Source organism: Echinops telfairi, unplaced genomic scaffold (assembly GCF_000313985.2).
Source record: "Echinops telfairi isolate 266 unplaced genomic scaffold, ASM31398v2 ScPeMD7_5;HRSCAF=22, whole genome shotgun sequence".
NCBI lineage: Eukaryota > Metazoa > Chordata > Mammalia > Afrosoricida > Tenrecidae > Echinops > Echinops telfairi.
In genome coordinates this window covers 4,022,309-4,045,243 of record NW_022103901.1, presented here as the reverse complement: position 1 = coordinate 4,045,243, position 22,935 = coordinate 4,022,309, and the positions used below count along the sequence as shown (strand labels likewise).

The window sequence follows — 22,935 nt, the reverse complement described above, 5'->3', positions numbered from 1 at the left end:
GGGAGGGGGCAGCAGGGTGTACTAGCTGTGTCCAAGTTTTCACTCCACCGGTGTCTCAGGTCTTTCTTTCTCGTCCTTTATCAAGTCAGGGCTTGGTTTTCGCAGACCGGAAGCCAGCTTGAGAAGCTCTTCCTTTCCAGCTGCTTTGAACTGAGGAGACCCTGGGTTACCCTGGTTTCTCTCGACGTGGCACCCACCCTCTTTGCCCTGTGCTTATTGTTGAATGAAGGGGTGGCAGTTGCCATCAGGGCTGCGGCTGAGCCCTGAACAGCATATGGTGGGTGCTGACCCGGGCATGGACAACCTGAGTTTAATTTGCAGGTGACCCTTGAACTGTGTGGGTCCCCACTGCTCAGGCCTGCACGCAGCATTGCCAGAGAGGCCCTGTGACACACATTGTGCCTGCTGGGGTGGTCCATGCCTCCAGTTGCTGTTGCAGTTCACACGGTGGTGGTTGGCATCGCATGGCATTTGAAGGGCACACTGGTTTGTTCCAGGGCCCCTGTGATTCTTTTGGGAGTGAATTTGGAATGCTCCTGGGAAGGGAGAAACTGCCACCCCAGGAGGTGGTGGCATGGATCTGCTCACTCGGTTTCTGTTCATTTCCAGGTGTAAGAAGATGGTTCCAGCATCAAAGCGGTTCACCATACACAGATCATCCAATGTTCTCACGCTGTCTCTGAAACGCTTTGCAAATTTTACTGGTGGGAAAATTGCCAAGGTGGGTAGCAGTAGCTAGGGTCCACGCATTAAGGACCTTTTCTGCTGAGCCTCTCCACATCCTCCAACTTGGACACTGTGCATGGCTGTAAACGGCACCAGGCAGGAGCTTTGGGAATGGGGAGGCCTGGTACAGACTGGAGCCCCTGGTTTGGCGAGTGTGTTTCTCCCAGGCTTTCTGATGGTCAGATTGTCTTTCACATGGTCATGCAGAGTGAGCGCTGGTTTGATGTGAAATCCGGAGGCCTTGTCTGCCTGCTTGCCTGCCTCTCTTTCCTTCAAGTCTGCTCTTTGCTACTCGCTCCGCTTCACGGTGGTGGTGGCGGTCGAGAGCGACCCCAGGGACAGTAGAAGGGAACACTGCCATCTTACAGTTGGCATGCCCATTGTTGCAGCCACTGGGTCAATCCAGTGACTTGTGGGCCTTTCTCTTTTCTTGAAAAAGGAGAAGGAGCCGTGAGCTACATTCTCAGAACACATACCAATTTATCCACTTCGTAAGCCTGGGCTCCTCTAGGAACTGGTCCCTGTCAAAGCTTGTCCAAAGACTGAGATGAAGTGTCTGAATCCTTGCTTCTTGGGAACACTCCGGCTGTACTTTCTCCCAGACAGAGGCGGGGGTCTATTCAGTGTCCTTCTCCAGCACCGTCCTTCAGAGGCGTCCATGCTGATCGTAGTACTCTGAATGTCGCCATGTTATCCCCACCTCGTAAAGACTGAAGGTGCTTGGAAAGCAGCATGCAGTAGAAATAAAACAGTCTATTCCTGAATTATTAAAAATCATGATGCCTCAAGTCCAGCATTGTCCTCCTCCTCCTCCTGTCTTCTGGGGTGGATTTGCAGAACACACTTGGATGTATCTCTCCAGTTGCTAAGAGGGAAAAATAGCACCCAGCGGGGCTGCACCAAATACTCCTCGCCTCGGGGAGAGGCCAGACGGCATGTCCTTTGGACCATGGCAGAGGCTTGGGTTTCCGGTGGCTGGGCCTGCTAGCAGAGCAGTGGCAACTGATTTGGGCCTCCAGAGATGATGCTCCTTTGCCTCTTTCCACCCTGTCTAGGAGGTGAAATACCCTGAGTATCTTGATATCCGACCGTACATGTCGCAACCAAACGGAGAACCGATTATCTACGTCCTGTACGCAGTCCTGGTGCACACCGGCTTCAACTGCCACGCTGGCCACTACTTCTGCTACATAAAAGTAAGCCTCGCGGGGCCTGCTGCCGGCTCTCTGGGACCCACGCTGCAGAGCAGCGGCCTTCTGGGGCCAGGCTTCTGCCTGTATTCCTCACGTTCTTCTTGTCTAATGAGTTCTAACCTGTCTTACTGGCTGTTGTTTCCAGGCTAGCAATGGCCTCTGGTACCAAATGAACGACTCCATCGTCTCCACCAGTGACATTAGATCGGTTCTCAGTCAACAAGCTTACGTTCTCTTTTATATCAGGTACGTCTTGGAAACAGATTTTCTGTTACATCAGAAATGATTTTTATATGTGTATACAGTACACACATACTAAGGAGCTTCAAAGAGTTCATGGAAAAGTCCATCAGGATTGAGCATGCCATGGGTTAAGCACCAGGCTGGGAACTGCCAGCTCTGTGGTTCAAGCCCACCAACCACCCTGGGAGAAAGATGAGGCTGGTTGTGCCTGTAAAGATTGACAGTCTCAAACCCCCATGCAGCCGTCCCGCTCACTCTGTCCTGTGGGGTCGCTGGGAGGCGGGACTGACTTGGAGGCGTGATGGCAGTCGGGCTAAAATAGCAGCTCGATCAGTAGCTTTGCTGCGCAAGCACCTGGTGAGCAGGCTAAGGGAGCTGACTCTGCTGTGGCATTTGCCATGGCCCCCAGCTCCTTGGCACACGTGGGGGTACAGCTTAGCTGTAGGCAGCAACCAAGGTGGACCTTGGGGTGGGGCTGATGAGGGGGTCTCTGAGCAGCAGCCTCTCCCCTCTCCGAGCAGGGGCAGGGCCACCCTCTTGGGCTAGCCCTTCTGCCAGCATCAGCAATTGCTCCACAACTGGTGCACCCTCTGACCTGCCATTCCATTTCCAGAAACAGACCTTCTGGAAAAGTTTGACATGTGCTTCCAGGTATAATTCTCCTGAAATGCCCAGCAATAGCAGAAACTTTGTATCTCTTGATGCAGCTGCTGGAAGTAGTTTTTATAAAGTCCTCTGGTTTACTTTTCACGGTTTCAGTATTTATGGGGGCGGGCAGCCTGAACTCTCACTGTTCTCTTGCCCAATCCCCACAAACTGAAGGCAGACGCATCCACCCAACCTGCATCTGCGGGCACGCACGCTCGGGCGGCACGACGCAGGGCGAGGGCCTGTCCTGTGGCCTGTTCCCATTCATTCTTCATGGCACCCGTGGGGGCATGTTCACAGTGAGAAGCCTCTATTGAAAGGAGGACCAGCTCTTGGCTGTACCCTCAGAACAAATACCATTGACCCGCCCCCCACACCCCTTCCAGGAGAGAGTCAGAAACCCACACGGGCAGTCCTGCTCTGCCCTATAGGTGGGTCACTGTGAGCCGGCCCTGACTCAGTGGCAGTGAGTTTTCAACTTTGATGAGTGCCATCATCCCTGCGTGAGGAACCCTGCTAGCCACCTCCGTCCACGGAGGAGACTGAGGGGCCATGGGACCTGCAGGTGTGTTTCCGGCTCAGCCTGACCTGCTCTGGGAGCTGCCGCTGAATTCCCAGGTGTCTTCCTCAGCGACGACTGTGTAACTAGAAGGGCACTGCGTTCTTTCCCGCAGGTCCCACGATGTGAAAAATGGAGGGGAGCTCACTCACTCCACCCACAGCCCGGGCCAGTCGTCCCCCCGGCCGGTCAACAGTCAGCGGGTGGTCAGCAATAAGCAGGCCGCGGCAGGGTTCATTGGCCCGCAGCTCCCTTCCCACGTGATTAAGGTAACGTGTTGTAGGTGGGACAGCCCCTTGTAAGTTGTACGCATCACAGCTCAGGCTCGAGTTCACCGTGCAGGCAGTGCCAGGTCTTCCTCTGCACAGGCTCACAGGCCTCAGCCTTGTGTGTACGACACACAGAGAACCCAAGCGCGAGTGTGGTGGTCAGGGAGAGTTTGGGTGTTTGCTGTCACCATTAGCCATCTATTTGATCCCACCTGCTGGTGACCTGGTGGCATAGTGGTTATGTGTTGGGCTGCTAACCGCAAGATCAGCAGTTCAAAACCACCAGCTACTCCTCGGGAGGGAAAAAAGGCTTTCTACTCCTGTCAAAAGTTACTGTCTCGGAAACCTGCAGGGCCAGTTCTACTCTGTCCCACAGGGTTACTGTCACCAGACTGGACTTGATGGAAGCTTTTTCGTTTGAGGGGTTCCATTTGTTTTGAATCAGGAGGTGCCTGGGCAACATTTGGATGGGGGCCATGATCCTGGGTTGGGAGCCTCTGGGGGCTGAGCAGGCAAGGTTCAGGGTTCTTGGTGGGGAGCAGCACAGGGGAGTCACTGCTGTTTCATTAGGCTCTTTGACTTTTTACGTGAATCAGTCCACGTTTAGGGCATTAAGTCATTCAGAGATTTAAGAAAACATAGTGAAGACCAGCTAGAATCCACCTCTGAGCCAGAGTTTTCTCCTGAGGTTCGACTTGGTCATTGGCCTTAGGTAAATACGCCCTGTCGTTGGGCGTGGGAAGCCTGCCAGGGTGGAGTGAGAGGCGAGGCTTGGAGGGCATGCTGGCCTTGGCCCCTTCTGTTTCTGCCTGCCTGTGACAGCTCTCCGGCTTCCTCCTGTACTGCCTTTCCACTCCCCCAACAAGCCTCCACCAAGTGGGGCGCCTGGCTTAGGGCTGTGCTTTAGTTCTCGCTCTGACAGACATTTGCCCGTCTTTCTGGATGAATCTCCCACGAGCATGACCTGGGAGACAGGTGGTGCTGGGGAGCCAGGTGAGAGAAAGGGCAGTTATTTCAGGGGATGGGAGCCGAGTCCCAGAGTCCAGCGTGTCGGGCCAGTGCCAGACTGGGGTATGCTTCTGTGACACTCACTGCCCCGGGACTCTGACCTGCCTGTGGTTTTCTTCTCTACAGAACCCGCCTCACTTGAACGGCACGGGGCCCCTGAAAGAAATGCCAAGCAGTTCCCTGTCGAGCCCTAATGGCAACCCCAGTGTGAGCAGGGCTGGTCCTGTGAATGCTTCCACTTCCGTTCAGAACTGGCCGGGCAACAGAGCCTCGGTGGTACCAGAGCACCCCAAGAAACAGAAAATCACCATCAGTATCCACAACAAGCTGCCCACTCGCCAAGGTCAGCCTCAACCCAGCCTCCATAACAGCTCTTTGGAGACCCCTTCCAAGCCCACCCCTTCCTCCACCGTCACCACCTCTTCCCCAGCACAGTCTACCTCGCACGCCTCTCCAGTGTCAGCCTCCAGTAAAGGCCCCGCACAGCTCAGCCCCGGCGAGCCTTGTCCTCAGCCCGTGGTGAATGGCAAGGCCAAGCTCAACGCCAGCGTCCTGGTCCCCTATGGCGCCGAGTCGTCCGAAGAGTCTGATGAGGAGTCCAAGGGCCTCAGCAAGGAAAACGGTCTGGGCCCGGCCGAGAGCGCACGGCCTTCTGCTAGGGACGCCGAGGATGATGCGGCCACACAGCATGGACTTCCGGTGACCCTTGCCCTCAACGGTGCTAGCAGTGCGGACAGCAACCCGAAAGAAAATGGCCTGCCTTTTGACGGTGCCGGCTGCCTCACCCTGCCCGCTCCGCTCTCAGACAACCCCTTTCCTAAGGCCAATGGTCTCCCCACAAAGGTGAGCATGCTGCGGGGGGCAGGTCCGATTGGAGGGTCTCCCTTGGGCTCATTGTGGGTGGCCCCAGATGAGACAGCCTGTGTTTTTCCTCGTTCTAGTTGATGCCTGCGCTTCTGCCTCCCCTCCTGGAAGATAACGTCCTAGAGACCTTCAAGCTCGGCCACCCAGTGAGAGGCTCCACGGAGGAGACGAGGTACAGCAAGGGGAGCTCCTGGACAGTGGGCCGCCCCGTGTGGAGCCCATCAATAGCTTTTTGATCCTGGAATGCTCAGGGCTAGCTCTCGTAACCCATTGTTGTCAAGTGGACACTGACTCCACAACGAGGGGACAGACAGCCTCTTCTTCCTTCCACCAAGTGGCTGGGCTGAACCCCGACCTGCTGATGAAGAGTCCAGCTAGCAGGCCACTGAGCCACAGGGTCCCTTGTGCTAGCTTATGTGATGACCCTCCGTGCTGCCAGGGACTCCTTGAAGAAGGGCTATCAAACTCAGATCTCTCTGCCATTGAGTCAGTGCTGACTCACAGTGACCCTGTAGACAAGAGTAAACTGCCCTGGTGGGTTTCTGAAGCTGTAACTCTTTACTGGAACACACAGCCTCATCTTTTGCCCTCAGAGTGGCTGCTGGGTTGAATTGTCGAACTTGGGATTCATAGCTGGTAACCCACTGTGCCATCAGGGCTTCTTTGAACAGTACCTATAGAGTTTCTTAATCTGTCTATTAGAAAAGTGAGTTGGAAACATGAGTCAAGTCCATGGAAATGGGGAAGTTCACCCTAAGGGTTTCTTCTCCTGCATTGCCTCCTCCTCACTGTCTGGGGTGGGCTGCATCAAGCAGACAGATGTCTGAAGGCAATGCTAAGGGTCTAGGGCTGGGTTCTCTAGTGCCTGCTGTGTTATTGTGAAATGAAGTTCATGAGCAGAACTTGTTGCCATGTTAATTTTTGAGAACTCTGTACTGACATCACGCACACCACCTTGGAAGGGAAGGGCACTTGTAAAGAGCCAGTAGTTGGTGTGTGGTGTCATTATGGGGGGCTGCACTACCCCAGACTCAGGGGCTCTCCCTCAGGCCCGGCTCCGTCTGCAGGAGGCAGTGTGGGGCAGTGCTTAGAGCCTGGTGCTCTGCAGGTGTGTGTTTCGTGACTTGAGTTCCACTGGCTCTGGGTTTACCCAGTGGTTCTGGACAAACATGGCCGATTAACGTTGTACAAACACTGTTGTGACCGGGGGTTCCCTCAAAGGCTGCCAGCAGTGTAAGGTGCAGGACACTAATTCATGATGGGGGGTGCCCTCTTCTGTGGGGGTCCCCCATCATTGTGGCAGCCCCCAAGCACTGCCCTCATTTCCAGACTGGTTCTTAGCTGGTGGGCCTGCCCTCCCTGAGTGCTGGAGTGAGGTGAACAGCAGGACGGGCAGCCCCCCGGCCCTGGGCTTACACACACGGGACCCTCGCTGTTTCCTTCCCAGTTGAGCCCGGTGTTCCGCAGACCCTGGATCCCGGACGGGGAGCTGACCAGCTCCTCAGCATCAATGGCATGGGTGTGCTTGGGCCAGGGGTCTCCCCTCTCAACAGTGAGGCCACTACAGGATGGTGACTGATTCCTGGCAGGGACCTGTTGTCCTGAGATGCTAGCAAAATCTCATGGGGTAGGCTCACTCCCTGCAGAAGGTCAGGAAAGGCTCACTCACTACAAAAAGTGCCTTTGGAAGGCCCGTGATTCCTCATAGTTTGTAGGAACTCTCAGACTCCAGGCAAGTTTAAAGGCGAAAAGAGTGCTTTGTTCAGCTCCCAGCTCTGTGTCACACACTGACTTGGAGGATTGCGCCGTAGTCTTCAGGAGGAGGACTGGGAAGCGCAGAACCGTGGGGGCTGGGAAACGGCATAGGAGACAGACGTGGTACAAAGCTTTGTATTTTTATCCAGTGAGGGAGAGAAAAAAAATCTGTTTGTAGTGATGACAGGGCCCACATTGGGCTGTAGCCGACATGTGGAGCAGGGGGATCTATTGGGACCTGGGGGTTTTGAAGGGCTGGTCTCTAAGCTGGCGACAAAGTGTCAGGAAGCAGACAAGCTAACTGCCTGCCTTTCTTCTTCCTCTGGGTGGGGGCTGCAGTGCGGCGGGCGTGGAGAAGAGCCCCACTGAGGTTCCTGATGGTGACGATGCCGAGGTGGCCAGCAGCAGCCCTCTGGGCCCCACTGAGACCCCAGAGGCAGCTCCGTGTCTCGGGAGCAAGTCCCAGAAATTGCCACCCATAAACTCGGAGCCCAGCTTCCAGTCCACCAAAGTCGCCACCCCTGCGATGCCACCGGAGCCTGTGCCGAGCACTGAGAGCCCCTTAGAGGACGGCCTGCACACTCAACCCTGTGACCCCGGGGACGTACCCGTGGATCAGGTGAAAGCACCCCAAGACACAAGCGGGACATCACTAGAGAGTTCTCAGGGCCCAGCGTTGGCAGACACTGCGGCCGAGGGGACACCAGCTCCTTCTCTGAGCCTTGATCACGAACGTGAGCATAAACTTGTGGTTTTCATCAGTCGCGAGAAATGCCGGGACCTGGAGGACCTCGCTAGCAGCTCTGGTGGGCCCCCCCGAGAACTGCCTTCCCTCCGGTTAGATCCACTCCCTGAACACCCCTCGGAGGGTGCCCCTGCACCAGGCACTGGTGTGCGGGGAGATGAGAACCAGGCTGGCCAGAGAGCCGCAGCCCGTTCTCCGGCCAAGGAGAAAATGGGCAGCCTCCGGAAAGTGGACCGGGGCCACTACCGGAACCACCGAGACCGCTCCTCCAGCGGTGAGTATGCCAGGGAGGGCAGGAGCAAGACGGAGGAGCGCGCCCCCAAGCTGCAGCGGCTCTCCCACACCCATGAGCGGCCCCGGCAGGACCGGCAGAAGGCTGAGCACTGCGGCGGGAGCCAGCAGTACCCAGCTCACAACGAGCGCCACTCCCTGGGCCGGCATGGCCACCCGCCCCCACGACTCCGGAGCGGCTCAGAGCAAGAGTGGGGTCGGTACCACCACTCGGAGAGTGAGCACTGCTGGGGCCGGGATAAGTCCTACCCAGAGAAAGCCCGGTGGGAGAAGTGTCGCTACTACCACGACCGGCACAGTCTGTCCTCGGCCCATGATGGCCGGGAACGGAAGGCCTTCCGAAGCGAGCGGGAGCACGGCCGCATGGCAGCCTACAGCAGCCGGCCCTGTGAGGACTACTATCGGGGCCGCAAGGGCCACAGGCTGCCGGACAAGGACAAGGACCGGCACCCCTTTGGCAGCCCCTGGGCAGGCCCACCCCACATGCTCCCACTCTACCCTGAGAAAGGCCCACTTGGCACAGAGGAGCTCGGCTGCCCGCTGCCCGTCCGCTTCCAGGAGCACAGCAAGTCTCGGAAGCGGCGGTATGGCAGTGTGGAGCTGGGTGGCAGCCACGCCGAGAGGAGAGACCGCAGGAGCCTGCCCAAGGAGCCCCTGGAGGAGCCGAAGGTGAAGAAGCACAGGAAGTCCAAGAAGAAGAAGAAATCCAAAGACAAACACCGCGATCGGGACTCCAGGTAGGGCTCGGGGCTCGGGGTGGACACAGGCTGAGGGAAGGGACAGGATGAGTGAGGGATGGCCGCAGCGCACCTGTGACTACTTGGCTGCTGCTTCATTTGGGGTGTTGAGATTTCACAGCTGGAACAGGTGTCTGAAGCTCAGCTGAGCGGTCCTACCCCAGCTCACCTGGTGCCTGGCTGACCACTGCCCGCTGCAGCTGCTACCACGAGGCACAAGCCCACTTCTGGGCCTGGCAGCAGTGCTGGCCCATGGTCTGCCCAGTGCAGCCAGAAGTGGTGCTGGCCCCAGGCCACAGGTTCCCCATAGGATCTGGCCTACTGCCCCCTTTTCAGAAGAAAAATAACTCCCGTCTCCCCTTGGCCACTAGAAACATGTGTCCTGTCGTCCATCACCCAGGATGAAGTGTAGGCATCTGCTTTGGCAGCCCCCTTGGATCATGCCAGTCAGTGCTCCTCTGCCGACCCCCCACCCCCGGCGTGATACCACCCACTTTGAGGAACACTGCTCTAGGCTTATAGTGTGTGAAATGTGCAAAAACATGGGCATGTGTGCGTGTGACCCTAGGGGGACGTGGACACACAGAGCCAAGGCTGTTGGAGAGATGGTGCCAGCAGCCGTGCTCCAGGGAGGTGGTGTGAGACATGGGACCAAACCAACTCCATGCCACCGAGTCGATGCTGATTCACAGCGACCCTCTGGGGCAGGGTAGGACTGCTCCTGTGGGTCTCTCCCCAGAAGCTGCTGTTGGTTTAAACAGCTGACCTTGAGTGAGCGGTCCAGCGCCCTCCTTCCTGCTAGTGTGTTTGCTGCTCGGTGGTCAGGCTTTGACTAGAGGTCTCGCTCTCCTTCCCCAGATGGGGTGGTGCTCCCCGCCCCAGCCCCAGGGGCTGTCAGTGGCAGGAGATGGGCCCACACCCCCTTGGCCTCCATCTCCCTTGGTCAGTCGGAAACCCATGTGTAGGTGACTGCTGACAAGCGACAGAAGGGCCCTGGTCTCACTGGCAGCTCTTCACCTGGGAGCCCTGGGAAGCACTGCCCGAGTCCTGTGTAAACACAGGACAACTTGCAGGCGGAGGAGACACCCCCAAACCCCGCCCAAGAGGCTTGAGAGACCTGGGGGGTGCAAGTGAAGAGCTAGGGGGGGCGGGTCTGAAGCTCAAGGAGGAGGGTGTGACTGGAGCAGGCCTGCAATGGCAACGGCCTGTTTTCCCATCCTGTGCAGTTTTCCCGGTGTGTCCCCCGCTCACAGTGCTGTTCTGGGCATTCTCTCCACAGGCACCAGCAGGACTCAGACTTCTCGGCCGCGGGCTCCGACGCCGACCTCCACAGACACAAGAAGAAGAAGAAGAAAAAGAAGAGGCACTCACGGAAGTCAGAGGACTTTGTTAGGGAGTCTGAACCCCACCTGCCCAAGGTCCCCACCTCTGAGACTGCGGACTCTGTGCGGAGGGCCCAGGGCAGCTGCCCGCTCCCTGCCAGCCTGCCTCTGGAGGGCCTGGGACCCAGCCGAGAGAAGACGAGACACCTGCGGGTGGAAGGCCGGGATGACAAGGGTCGTCTCTCTGAGTGCGGCCAGGGTAAGAGTTCAGAGCAGAGAAAATCTCTGTCTCATGAAAAGTAAAATAGTTATGAAGGCAATTGACCAGGGACAAAATCCACAAAGGATGTGGAAGGGCACAATGTGTGAGAGTCCCCGCCCCCACTGAGACTGCACTGCATTGTGACAGGTTGAGTGTGGACACTGGTCACTGGACTCTGGGACCCCCGGTGTTTCCCCTTTAAGGGCCAGGAAACCCCCTGCCAGTAAGTGGGTTCCGACTCCTAGCGACTCTGACACAGAGGAGGGTGGCCCCTCGGGGTTTCCAAGGCCCAGAGCTGACTGCCACCTCTCCCCCACAGGGCGCCGGGTGGGGTCAGGCCACCAGCCTTAAGCTGAGCAGGTGACCACCATGCCAGCCAGGTGCTTCCTTTAAGGCGAGAATGCGTCACAGCATTTTTGCTCAAAATGTTCTTGGTTCTGGCGTTGAGTGGGGTCTCGACTGACTCCTTGGAAGCGTTAGTTCTCGGCCTGGGCTGTGGTGGGGCTTGGGTTCCTGCTCCACGTCTGCTGTCCCCCGCCCCTTCCCTACTTTCAAATCTGCCATCAAGGACTCTTGACCCTGGCCAGGCAGCGAGTGCTGGACACGCTTGGAGGCTAGTCAGCCTGCCTTGGGCCTGGGCTCAGCCTGCCAGCTTGTTTCCAGCGTCTGTGTTGAGAAACATGTGCCTCAACAGTGTCCGCACCTGAATTGCAGGACTTAGCAGTGAGGCCCCCACCCTGGCTGGCCTTTTCCAGATGACCTCACTACCCCACACACAGACTCCCCCACCCCTCTTCTTCCCACCCCGACACCCACTGGGTTTCTGTACATTTACCTGTTTGTTAGGTGGGGGTGGGGTTTCACAGCACGTGTGTGTGACTGCTCGCTCCTTGGGCGTGAAGTTTCCAAGGTGCAGCTCATGTGACGGGCTTCCCGCCACAGTGCTGTGGAGGGATGGACCAGCTTCTGCTGTGCCATCTCAGTGGACGTCAGTGGCCTGCCTTCTGGCTGTGTGAGAAGGCGAGGGTGCCTGAAGTGTGCAGGTTCCTGGTGCTGCCCCAGTGGGTCTCAGGCTGCCGTGTCACTTGTAGTTCTGGCTTCCACTGGTACCAAAGGCTGCTTGGTTTGTAGCCAGGCCTGCCCTGTCTCCCCTCCTCAAAGGAGACCCTTCCCATTGGACGGAAGACAGACATCCTTTCCTGACAGTCTTGCGTCTCTTGCCCCCTGCCTTGCCTTCTGTCCCTTCCACCTTTGTCAGTCGCCTCGAGCTCGCAGTCTGGTGCTTGTGGTGTTGGCCTTTCTGATGGAGCTGCAGGTGCATCCTTCTCACATGGTCCCTCACCTACTAGGTGAGCGCGCTGTTTTTGCAAGGCACTTGGAAAAGTTGCTCACTGACCCGGCCTGTTCTCAGCACACTCCAGAGCACAGGTGTGGAATGTAAACATTTAAATATGCACACAAAATTGTACAAAATCTTTAAACTGTGTCCTAACCTTTGTTTTCTAGGTGATTGAAAACTCTGGCCTAAAAATAATTCGATAGTTATGGTAAGCTGTTTTCATATTTTGTGTGTGTGTGTGTGTGTGTGTGTGTGTGTGTGTGTGTGAGAGAGGGAGAGAGAGAGAGATGCTTACTGACAGGGCTGATAAAGGACTTGGAGAACAGAGTTCACGTGGAAAGAAATGTTAGGGTGCTATCGCCTGGCTGAGGAGCTGGGTGAAGGGGGAGTGCAGGTTGGGCAGAGCAGTGGGGAACCTGTCCACAGTGCATCTGTTCTGTCCCCAGAAAACTTAGGGCCAGTTCTCACCCCGTGCCCGGCCTGAGCTCTCCCGGCATTGCCAGGATGGAGTCTGCCCTCAGCAGGAGACGGGCAGGCACACTCCCGCCTGAGGAGTCAGGGGGGGGTCATTTGATAATTGGCGAACCCCAGCTCCAGGGCCAGGCCTGGGGGCAGAAGGAGGTGGTGATCTCTGCTCTCCCCTCGTGTCCCTCTGCTTCTGGACATGTGGCCTGGCCACCCTGAGGTGAGCCCCACTTACGAGCACTGGGTGGCAGTGTGCCAGGCAACGGCACTGACCCCACACGCAGGGTTGTCCTGGAGGCCAGGGGAACAGCTATGCTGTTTGAGGGGCGGTGCCTCATGGATGGACACTGCAGTCTCCTTCAAGGAGACCGGGACTTTATTCTGTGGCCCAGGAAGATGGCCATCCATGCTCTTCCCCTGTACTTTCTGCGGCCAGGCCAGGGAGACAGTAGGGACCCCTACTGCCCTTGAGCAGATCTTGCTCAACTGTGTCCATTAGAAAGCAATGGTGTTTGGATAAATTTTGAGTTTTCTCCTGATGATTAATCTGCAGTATGCGAACCTGCTTCCTGCCTGTACCCACAGGAAAGAGACCTAAGCCTCTTAGTGGGGAATCCCAGGCGTCAGGCAGAGGTGGAGCCCAGGGACCAACTTGGGCGCAGGCGCAGGCAACCCCCTAAGGTCTTCTGCTCGAGCCGCCTCCCCCGAGTGGCTAATGCCGCTGCCTCTTGCCTTTCAGATTCAACGTGTTCAACAGAAGCCATCCCCAACCCAGCTTAAATTATAAACATAGAAAATAACCTTGTTCAAATCTGCGTGGTGCTTCTTTAGTAAATACTGTACAGGTTTTACCATGAACTTTTTTTTCAGTTTTTACGTTTTCTTAATTGCCCCGATCCCAAATGGATGAACACTTTCTACGACTGCTGACCATTGTAAATGCCGTGTATGTGAATCACCTTGAAGCTAATGCCCTGGACTAGAACATCTCAAATGCTGCTTACTTACAGACTCAGGTTGACTCCTCGTCGTTCATGTCTCGTTCCTCCCAGCTGGACACCTGGTCCATGCCCAGCCAGGCCACCGTGGGATCATCACAGAACCGCCGCTGGCAGTGGGCGTCTTGACGTTAGAAGACCTATCTGAGAGAAGCACAGCTCTCGGCCAGACCGTTGAGAGCCGTCTGTGCTCTGTCATGTCCAATACCAGAACCAATTTGCTCCCTATTTTAGTTGTATTCAAGATTTGAAGATGTATTTTATAGACAAGTTCTGTTTTTGAACTTTGTGGAACTATTCCAATCAATTTACCAGTTATGATGAGTATTTACATTATGAATGTATAACCCAGACGTTATTTGTAAAGCCCACAGTATGTTTTTATTACTGAACCCTTTTTGATACAGTGTCTCTTGTCTCGACTCTATGGTACAGGCGGCCGAGGCTTCCACTTGGTCCCTTCACGTTCCTAGTTACAGACAAATCCATACTGTGATTTTATTTTTAATATGGATATGCTATCCAACTGTGATACACTTATAATCCACTGGTCCTGCATCAGGAGATGGCGTGGGGAAAACTGTATGTGATACAGTTCGTTATCTGAATAATCTCTATGGTTTATACCGTTTGCGTTGTTCAGAGATGTCTCAAGTTTGATCTTTGTTTTTTTAAAGATTAAAAAGCACTTGCCCCACTGTAAATATACAGCATGTAAAATTTATATAGTATATAAATGGCAGCAAATTAAACATTGTCAGTCGCCTCTTTTCCCGGCCTTCCCCCAGTCCTCGTCCGAGGCCACCCCACGCAGCGTCTCAGCTTCAAAGAACCCAGCCTGAGCCAGTCTCGTTCAGCAGTACATGGGTTATTTATTGAGTGAGCACAGTATTTGCCAGCGTCTTTACAGCACACCCCTTCCGGTTTTACCAACCACGGACTCCGACAAGATACAAAGTACAGAGGATTTCTTCATGCAAGTTGTGGAAGTATATACACGAAGGAACAAACATTACAGAAATTCCTATCTATGTACATTATATACATACGACATTTACTGTCAATAGAAATGTTTTCTAAGGAGAGAAAAAAGCACAACTCGTAGTTTCTGGTCTACAGTAGACCCGTAGCCCAGCCAGCACATCCATGCAGATCTCAGCACCTGGCCTGTGCAGGATGCACTGCGGGCTCAGCACTCAGTGCTGCTTCATGGTACAGAGCTCCTGTTGAGTGCACCATGTCTCACCCCCCCTTCCCCCAAACGCAACAAAACCACCACCTGGCCCTGCAACATGGGCATCTGTCTGGGGCCCAGGGTCAGTCCACTCAGCCTCAGGATGGGGCTCAGGCCAGAGTGCTGGTGGATGCCAAAGGCCCCCCACCCCCATTTTCTGTGCCTCTGGAGGCAGCCGTGTCTCTGGCCAGAGGTGGAACTGCTACCTGGAGCACTGAGCTGCGAAGCTAGGTGGGAAGGATGGATGACCGATCAGGCTGGAGTCGGGCAAGCAAGCCAGGCTGCCCACGTGAGGAGACAAGGCGGCTGCCCTGGCCAGGAGAGTGTTCCGGAGCCAAGACAGCTGTGGGCCCACCACGCAAACACCTGCCAGTTCACGAGGCCTGGGGTACTGGACGGTGTGTCACCAGCTGGAAGCACTGCGTGTCCTGTCTGCAGAGCTCTATCAGCAGCCTTGGCCAGGAATGAGCCCTCAGACGGCCACAGCAGAGACACCAACCGCCACCCCTACCCAGGCCCCCCAGCTCCTGCTTCCCAGCACCTCTCTGAGGCTACAGTCCAAACACAATAGCCTGTGCTGGGGCACGTCTGAGGGGGTGGGGGGAAGCGGGAAATGAGAGTGGTCGCCCTGGGTTCGAAACAGACTGAGCAACCCCTCACCTTGCCCTGGCTGTGAAAGCCTGTCTGATGTGGAAGACGGGAGCAGAGTTGCATAATTCCAGTCAGGCCCATTGAGAACGCCGACTACTGCCTTCTCAAAACCAAAGGTGCAGATTTGAGGTATTGGTACAATCGCCAAGACCTAAAAGCCTGGGATGACACCAACAGAAGTGGGTTTGATGAGTGGGGGTGGGGGGTTACGGGCTGGGAGCCCCTTCGCAGTCTCAGTTGACTTCATGTGCTCGGAGACAGAGGGGCCGCCCCTTGGGCTGAGCATCAAGGTCGTGCAGAGGGCAGGCGGTCACCGACCCTGGTGCCAAAGCCTCTTGTGCCAGTTACAGCATGGGGGGGGGGTGCCTTCAAGGCTGTGGCCCTGTCACCCAGCCCTTCCTGAAGCTCCAAAGCACCACTTGGCACCCCACGTCGGGGCTGAGCCCGCTCACTGCACCCACCACTCTGTACTTTCTTGGCCGACTCCGGCGGGCTCCGAGCTGGCTTGGTCTAGACCAGGGCTGCGTTTTAGACGTCGCCCTTGGCTTGTCGTTTGCTCTCGGCCTCTGTAGAGGGGAGGCGAGGTCTCAGAAAACATGGTCGAGGCTAGTTGAGCACGGCTTATCGCTGTAAGCCGCTCCAGGGTCGATCACGACCTGAGCAAATTCGGTCATGTTATGGCAAGGTCAGGAAATGAGGGCTTGAGAGAGAGAGAGAGGCATGTGGTCCACAGCCAGCCAGCCAGCCTGACCCATGTCAGGCTGATGTGTGCATGGTCTCAACCACACGGCAGTTGTGTGTCCAGGGAAAAAGCCCGAGGGGTGGGGTGCGGCCACCCTGCTTGGAAACATAATTGGTACTTCATGATTTGCTTTCCAGAAAGTGTTTGCAAAGAGGAATTTGTGGGGGCAAGAAAGTCAAGAGTGGCCCCAGGCGGTATCACACATCGGGCCGTTCCCCCATCCCCAAGTGCTTGTGACCCCCCAAGAACCCCTAAGGGCCCCTCCCTACTTGATGATAGCAGGCGAGTCTGGCACCAGCCGGTTGGCACCAACTCCTCCCTTGCCAGACCCCTCTGGGTGCTGCATATATATTTTCTCAGTGCACAGCATCTGCTGTGTCCAGGAGTTAAATTTATAGCTGCCAGTCTAAAAATACTACTGTTAGAAAGTAAGTATCTTTCATTATAATTTCAGAATATAAAAAGGCATATAAAAGCTATAATCCTATATATCTGAGGAAAAAATTCTGAATAAAAAAAGTGGTAGCTCTTCCTTTCCTGTGTTGCTATAAAATGGTGGCTTCTGGCACAGCTAGTGTGTGGGCGTGGCTGGTGGCAGCCTGGTCCCCGACCGTCCGTCCATCCGTCTGTCCATCATCACCATTGCGGTCCTCGTGCAGCAATTCTGGCTGACCCCGACCCGAAGATCAGCAGGAAGGGAGAACACTCTGGACACCCACCCATGGCGATGGTCCCAGGCTGCCATCGCCCTCCTTGGTCTCTGCGCGCAGCCTGGTCCCCGGCCCCCACTGTCTCTTCCTCGGAGGCCCGAGCCCGGCACAGAAACCAGGGCCTCGGCAAGTCTTCTGGGGGACAAGGGATACCACCCTCGAGCCCCGAGGCCGTGCATTGGGTGGTGCCAGAGGACGTCCCAGGAGGGTGCAGCGGCCACTTTTTCTGCTATGGGGTTTTGGCTTCTCTTTCACCTGGGAGCCAGGGAAGCGCCTATTTTTTATTGGCAATCCTCCTTTTCCTCGTGGCCAACATGTCGTAGAAAGGATCCCGGCTGATGCTCGCTCTGGTGAGAGGGGGGAGTCAGGCTCAGGGCCTCGCAGGCAGGTAGCTCCCCCGGCAGGTGCCCGGGCACCTGCACTCACCTGATGGACTTGATCCACTCCTCCTTCTCCTCGGGGGTCGGTGCAGAGATCCGGTACACCACGTGGTTCCCCTCCACCACGCGCCCGTCCGCTTCCGTCTTGCAGGCTTTGATCACCTGCCCTTTGTGGCTTGGATTATATAGCTCGAAACAGTTCTGGCAGGGAGAGACACAGAGGACATGTCAGCCAGGGCCACGCCGCGTCCAGCCGCTTGTCCTCCAACTCGCAGCGGGGGTGGGGTGGGGGGGTGTCTGGCATCTTACTGGTTTCCGGGGGTCTTCCACCTCACGGATGCTGAGGTTCTCCAGCGGGATGATCCCCCGGGGCTCCTTATCCTACGGGGGAGAAGGCACGTCCAGGTCCATACTTGGGCCACGGGCCCGGCCCTGCCCTCGCTTACCGTTGTGTACTCAAAGTAGTAGAGACAGTTGTCCGTCAGGATGAACCACCGCCGCTTCCACGTCTTCACTCGGCCCCCTGCAGACAGAAGGGCCCCATGAGTCGGGCAGTGGGGCCGGATGAGTGCCCAGGCCTGACCGCATTGGGGGACCCTGGGAGTTACACACAAAGTTGCTGACTTTGGGGGGATGTCACCAGGAAACGAGCCTGGGTCTAAGCTTAGCTCCTGGGCCAACGCTCCACAGTCTGACGGATCGTCAGAAGGCTGGAGCCAAGCCCTGCTGGCTTGGAGGGCAAGGCGACTGGGCTCCCGATGCCAGCAGCTGGAAAACCGGGTGACAGCGCAGTGCCAGCCCCTGTGCATGCACCCACAGATGCCCTGGGTAATTCCATCATCGCTTCCCGGCAGTCAGTCATGATGGATGGTTTTCCCTTCCCCATGTGGAGAGGACCACAGGATGCAGCCATGGCTGCCCGCCCAGCTCTGTTGTGGCTTGATCTGGTTACGCCGGGTTGTTATCGCATTATGGGATACTTGGGGCAGCCCTGGGATCCATCACAATCAATTACCCTTCGCCCAGGGAATGACTGGACTGAACAAATCTCGTGAAGAGACCCAGCGTGTACAGGGATGCATCTCACCCAGCTCCTGACAGACTCCTTCAACGAAGGACAAGGAGCGGAGACAGCCACACTGAGAAGCAGGGTTGTTTTACTTCCCCAGTTGAGAAAAACACACTGTGGGCAACACAGGCAGGGGCCCCAGGCTACAAGGTGGACAATAACTCCCCAGGGCCTGGGGCACCGCAGGTGGGTAGTCTATCAGGCGAGGGTCTGTCCTCAACGCCAGGTCCAAGCCTCTCCCCACAGAGACCATGAGTCAGTGCGGTCTGTCTGGGGCAGCGGGCTCTGTCGAGGGGAGGGGAAGAGGGCAGTGATTAGAGGGGAGGCATAGGGTGGGTGTGGAGGTGAGAGATGGTTTAGGGTGAGGCCTGGTGGCATGAGATGCAGTGCACTGTGGTACAGAGAGGGGAGGGGAGGGAGGAGGTGCGAGGGGCCAAGAGGTGAGGGGTGGGGAGAAGTATGGGGTCAGGGACACTCAGGAAGCCACACGGTGCTGAGGGGGACAGGACTGTGGAAGGTCTGCTGTGAGGGCCACGTAACATAACAAAGGGACCCTCTAGGTGGGACCCCTGGAAGCCCAATGTCATTCCAGAGCTGGGGGACTCCTGCGGCCTGTGGCAGGGCTTTGATTTAAAGAGTAGGGGGGCCAGGAGGCGGACACTAGAGGAGAAACCCCAGCAGGGCTGTGGGTGGTGGAACCCTGTGGCCCCAGGCAGCCCTGCCCTGCCTCGAAGCTCAAACCCAGTGAGGCCCAGCGTGTCACTCTAAAGTCCAGGGGGCTCTGGCATCACCGTGTCTGTCCACCTTGCCATCTGTGGGCACCAGCTTGGTGTCCCTGTGCCTGATCCCCAGGAACATGAGGAGAAGCATCAGCCACACTGTGCACGCCCTGGCTCTACAGCCCGCTCTGGTGGAAGGAACCCCCCTTTCTTGAATGTTCTTCCTGCCCTGCCTGACTTGTCTGCCTCCCTTGCCCCTGCCCAGTCTCCCACCTCCACCTGGGCTGCCCCACACTCTGTCCCGAGCAGCCTCACTGGGGCTCTCGCTAGGTGTCTCCATGGGGCAGGGGGGAATTGTCTTCAGCCTGCTGGCCTGTCCATTCTCCCAAGACCCAGTGCTGGCCTGGTGTTCCTGGCCACCCTGTGCCTTGCACTGGCTGTCTCTTAGGGACGGTACTAGGGACCCAGGAGTCCCTCAAGGCAGCTCAGTCTTGTCCCCAATCTGCACACGCCAGGCATCTGGAGTCCACGAGAAAAGGACGCAGTTGGTGGCGTCCCAGGTCCTCCCTGAGCCCGAGAGTCTGGCCAGAAGGGAGGCTGTCTCACGGTGGCCTCAAGACACCTCCCCCCATCTTGTCCTGCAACTGTCCCTCACACCTCCTTCAGCACCCCATTTCCAAATACTTCCTTCCTGGGTGCTGACAGGCCCAGGGTTCCCTCTCTGGCCTCAGCACCAGGCAGCTTTTGGCAGGGAAAATTGGCCAAGGGACTCCCAGCTTGAGGTCCCCTAGGACACCCCAGTTCTCAGTACGACTCAAACTCCCAAAGCCTTCAAGGCCTGCTCCCAGCACTTGCCTTCTACTCAGCCTCCAGCACATTGTTGGGGCTCCCCTGGTTTTGTCCCTGGGCTCCGCCCCACACCTGTCACCACGCCTGCTTTGTGGAGCTGGCCAGTGGGCTCTCCTGGGGGGCAAGCTGTCCTGATGGACGTCACACTTCACCTTCGACAAGTTGCACCTTCCTCCACCCTTGCTGTCTCTGGGTGGCAGCGCCCAGGGTTCTCCAAGCTGCTGGGCCACGGTCTTGGTGCAGCCCGTGAGACAGTGCCGTTGAGCACACAGGCTGCTGGGCCAGACGGAGGTCCAGGAGGACACAGGTCCAGTAGGCAGCCTGTGGCCCAGGGGCCCTTGGCCAGCTCGGTTGTTGGCAGCAGGGTTGGTGGCAATGCTGACAGCGCAGCTGGCTCGATCAAGGGCAATGTAGCCAAGAGGAATTACCAAAACCCGAATGAAGGCCAAACATGATGGCGGGGAGGAAAGTAAAAGGAAATAAAGAACTAGGCGGCAAAGGACATTTATATAGGTCTAAATACAAGCATGTATATATGTAAATACATTTATATAGAATGATAAGAGAAAAGATCTATGTATGTATGTTTATTTATAAAGTATTACTGCAGCAGTGGGACATTGGGCCTCCACTCAAGTACTCCCTCAATGCAAGAACACTTTGTTCTACTAACACAGAATTCTGTGATGCTCACCTTCCCGGACACGATCGCTGAAGACAAAGCAGGTGCATAAGCAAATGTGATGAAGAAAGCTGATGGTGCCTGGCTATCAAAAGAGATATAGCATTTGGGGTCTTAGAGGCTTGAAGATAAACAAGCAGCCATTTAGCTGAAAAGCAACAAAGCCCACATGGAAGAAACACACCAGCCTGTGTGATCATGAGGTGTTCATGGAATTGGGTATCAGGCATCCAAGACACACAACAAAACAAAACAAAAAACAAAAATCAAATTGATGTGAATAAGGGGAAGGGCAGAGTGGAGACCCAAAGCCCATCAGTAGTCAATTAGACACCCTATCAGAAGGGACACAAGGAAGAAACAAGCCAGTCAGGGTGCAGTATAGCACCGACGAAACACATCACCTCCCACTAGTTCTTTAATGCTCCTCCCCACCACTATCATGATCCTGATTCTACTTTACAAATCCCGCTAGACCAGAACATGTACACGGATACAGTAAGCGCTTGCAACACAGGGAATCCAGGACAGATGAACCCCTCAGGGCCAATAAGGGGAGTCGTGACACTAGGAGGGTAAGGGAAAGGGGGGGGGGAGCAAGGGGGAACCAATCACAATAATCAACATATAACCCCCTACCAGGGGGGATGGACAACAGTGAAGTGGGTGAGGGGAGATAGTGGTCATGAAAAAAATACATAAATTATCAAGGGTTTATGGGGGAGGGAGGGAAAAAATGAGGAGCTGATACCAAGGGCGCGAGTAGAAAGAAAATGCTTTGAAAAAGATGATGGCAACTTATGTACAAATGTGCTTGTATGGCTGTATGTATGGATCGTGGTAAGAGCTGTAAGAGTCCCGGTAAAATACAATTTAGAAAGAAGGGGCAACCTAGGTCTTTTTCTGAACGACCCTCAGTGATGCCGGCAACGCCAAGGGAGAGCGGGTGGCTCAGGGCACAGAGAGTGCACAGGGGGAGGACGAGGGAGAGCAAACAAGGTCACAGAACGAAGGCTGCAGATTCCCAGCCACCACAGAGTCCAGCGGCCACAAACCAAGGATCACAAAGGGAACCAGGAGCTCGCCGACGTGCCACCAGAGGGCGCCCACAGCCACGCGGAGCCAAGGGAGGCACCCCACTCCTGTCCCCTGGGCGAGCACCTGCCTGCCCCAGGTCACAAAGTCTGGGTTGGCTTGGGGCAGCACGGCCTCCAGGGCCCACAGCTTTCGGAACGAGGTTTCCAGGGTGAAATCCGGATTCTTCTCAAGGGGGCACCCACCAGGGAAAGGCCAGGAGAGCAAAGGCCAGCAGGGAGACTCCTAAACTGGAAGGAGCGCCCCAGCCCTGCTCACACCCTCCCAGCCCCAGCACGGCTCTATCATCTCCTCCTTGCTAGAAGGCCTCCAGAGTCCTCCCTGCCCACCCCTCTCTTGTGCTCATAAGGCACCCGGGGAGGGGCTACACACGGGCTGGATGTCAGGAGGAAGGGCCACAGGTCCTGCTGTTGAAACGGACCCAGGAAACTCCCTCAGCTGCAGAGTGCACCAGGGAGCCAACAGGGCCTGGCGTCTGCTCACCGAGTTTAACGGAGGCAGCTGGCCACACGTAGTCCAGCACCCTAGAGAACCACAGGGTCCCAGCTGTCCCCATTCAGCATGCCGTGCGCTTCCGGCATGAGACATGAGCAGCAGAGGAGGCAGGGGCAGGGAGCCCCCGGGTACGTACCTCCTAGCGCAGGACAAGCAGGGGAGCCCGTCACAGAACAGAAAGGTGGGAGCCACAGGCAGAAGGAAACAAGAAGGCACAGTTTCAACCACGCGTTCACGTCACAGCCCGGAGGGAGAGGTGGTAGAGGTCCCTGCAGGGGTGTGTGTGCTGGCTTCGGGGGTGGGCAGAGGCTCGCTTGGATGTTGTCTGCGCTGAACCTTGGGGAGGGGTGGGCAGCGAGGCGCCCGCCTGCCCTGCCCCTCAGGCTGCACTAGGAGGAGCTGAGGGTTCTGGCACTCACCCAGCTTCAGGAGCCAGCCCTCGCGGTCGGGGTTGAAGAAGGTGTGCGTCAGATCGTTCCCGTCGTCCTCTGGGATCTTGAAGGGCTCGTTCTTGATACTCTCGTACAGATTCTGCTCAGAGGGGAGGGGGGGAGGGCACTGCAGAGCGGGGTTCACTCAGACCAGGAGGAAGGGGCAGGCCGGCCTTAAGAAGGCCAGAGGTTCTGAGCTAACCCAATGGTCAAGGAGAGAGACCCCGCCTGCGGAAACCCAGTCTGAGAGCCAGGGGAGGGCGCTGGGTCATGGGGGGCCACTCACTCGCAGCAGCTCCTCAGGAAGATCCCCGCCCTCGTTGATGCCGCGGTTCATGCTGATGAAGCGCTCAGCCGTGGGCTTGTCACGCACGTTGTGGTTGTGCAGGCTCGTGTTGAGCATGATGATGGCGAAGGAGAGCACATAGCAGGTGTCTACGGCACAGGGGCACGG

The 22,935-nt window shown here is 56.5% G+C and overlaps 2 protein-coding genes across 2 annotated transcripts in view; one reads left to right on the top strand and one right to left on the bottom strand.

Annotated features, from left to right (window-relative positions):
• Positions 1–14,176, top strand: part of USP42 (ubiquitin specific peptidase 42) — a 34,965-nt gene extending 20,789 nt beyond the window's left edge. The window contains exons 8-17 of the mRNA XM_045286122.1: positions 610–721; positions 1,782–1,922; positions 2,065–2,165; positions 3,485–3,638; positions 4,773–5,489; positions 5,588–5,682; positions 7,605–9,038; positions 10,318–10,619; positions 12,129–12,169; positions 13,166–14,176. Coding sequence (XP_045142057.1) covers positions 610–721; positions 1,782–1,922; positions 2,065–2,165; positions 3,485–3,638; positions 4,773–5,489; positions 5,588–5,682; positions 7,605–9,038; positions 10,318–10,619; positions 12,129–12,136 — 3,064 coding nt within the window. The 3' untranslated portion in view covers positions 12,137–12,169; positions 13,166–14,176. The remainder of the gene's footprint in view (positions 1–609; positions 722–1,781; positions 1,923–2,064; positions 2,166–3,484; positions 3,639–4,772; positions 5,490–5,587; positions 5,683–7,604; positions 9,039–10,317; positions 10,620–12,128; positions 12,170–13,165) is intronic.
• Positions 14,177–14,276: 100 nt separating this feature from the next.
• Positions 14,277–22,935, bottom strand: part of CYTH3 (cytohesin 3) — an 18,451-nt gene continuing 9,792 nt past the window's right edge. Inside the window, exons 7-12 of the mRNA XM_030888658.2 lie at positions 22,768–22,916; positions 22,470–22,581; positions 17,588–17,664; positions 17,451–17,522; positions 17,188–17,342; positions 14,277–17,108 (exon numbers count right to left, since the gene is read on the bottom strand). Coding sequence (XP_030744518.1) covers positions 17,036–17,108; positions 17,188–17,342; positions 17,451–17,522; positions 17,588–17,664; positions 22,470–22,581; positions 22,768–22,916 — 638 coding nt within the window. The 3' untranslated portion in view covers positions 14,277–17,035. The remainder of the gene's footprint in view (positions 17,109–17,187; positions 17,343–17,450; positions 17,523–17,587; positions 17,665–22,469; positions 22,582–22,767; positions 22,917–22,935) is intronic.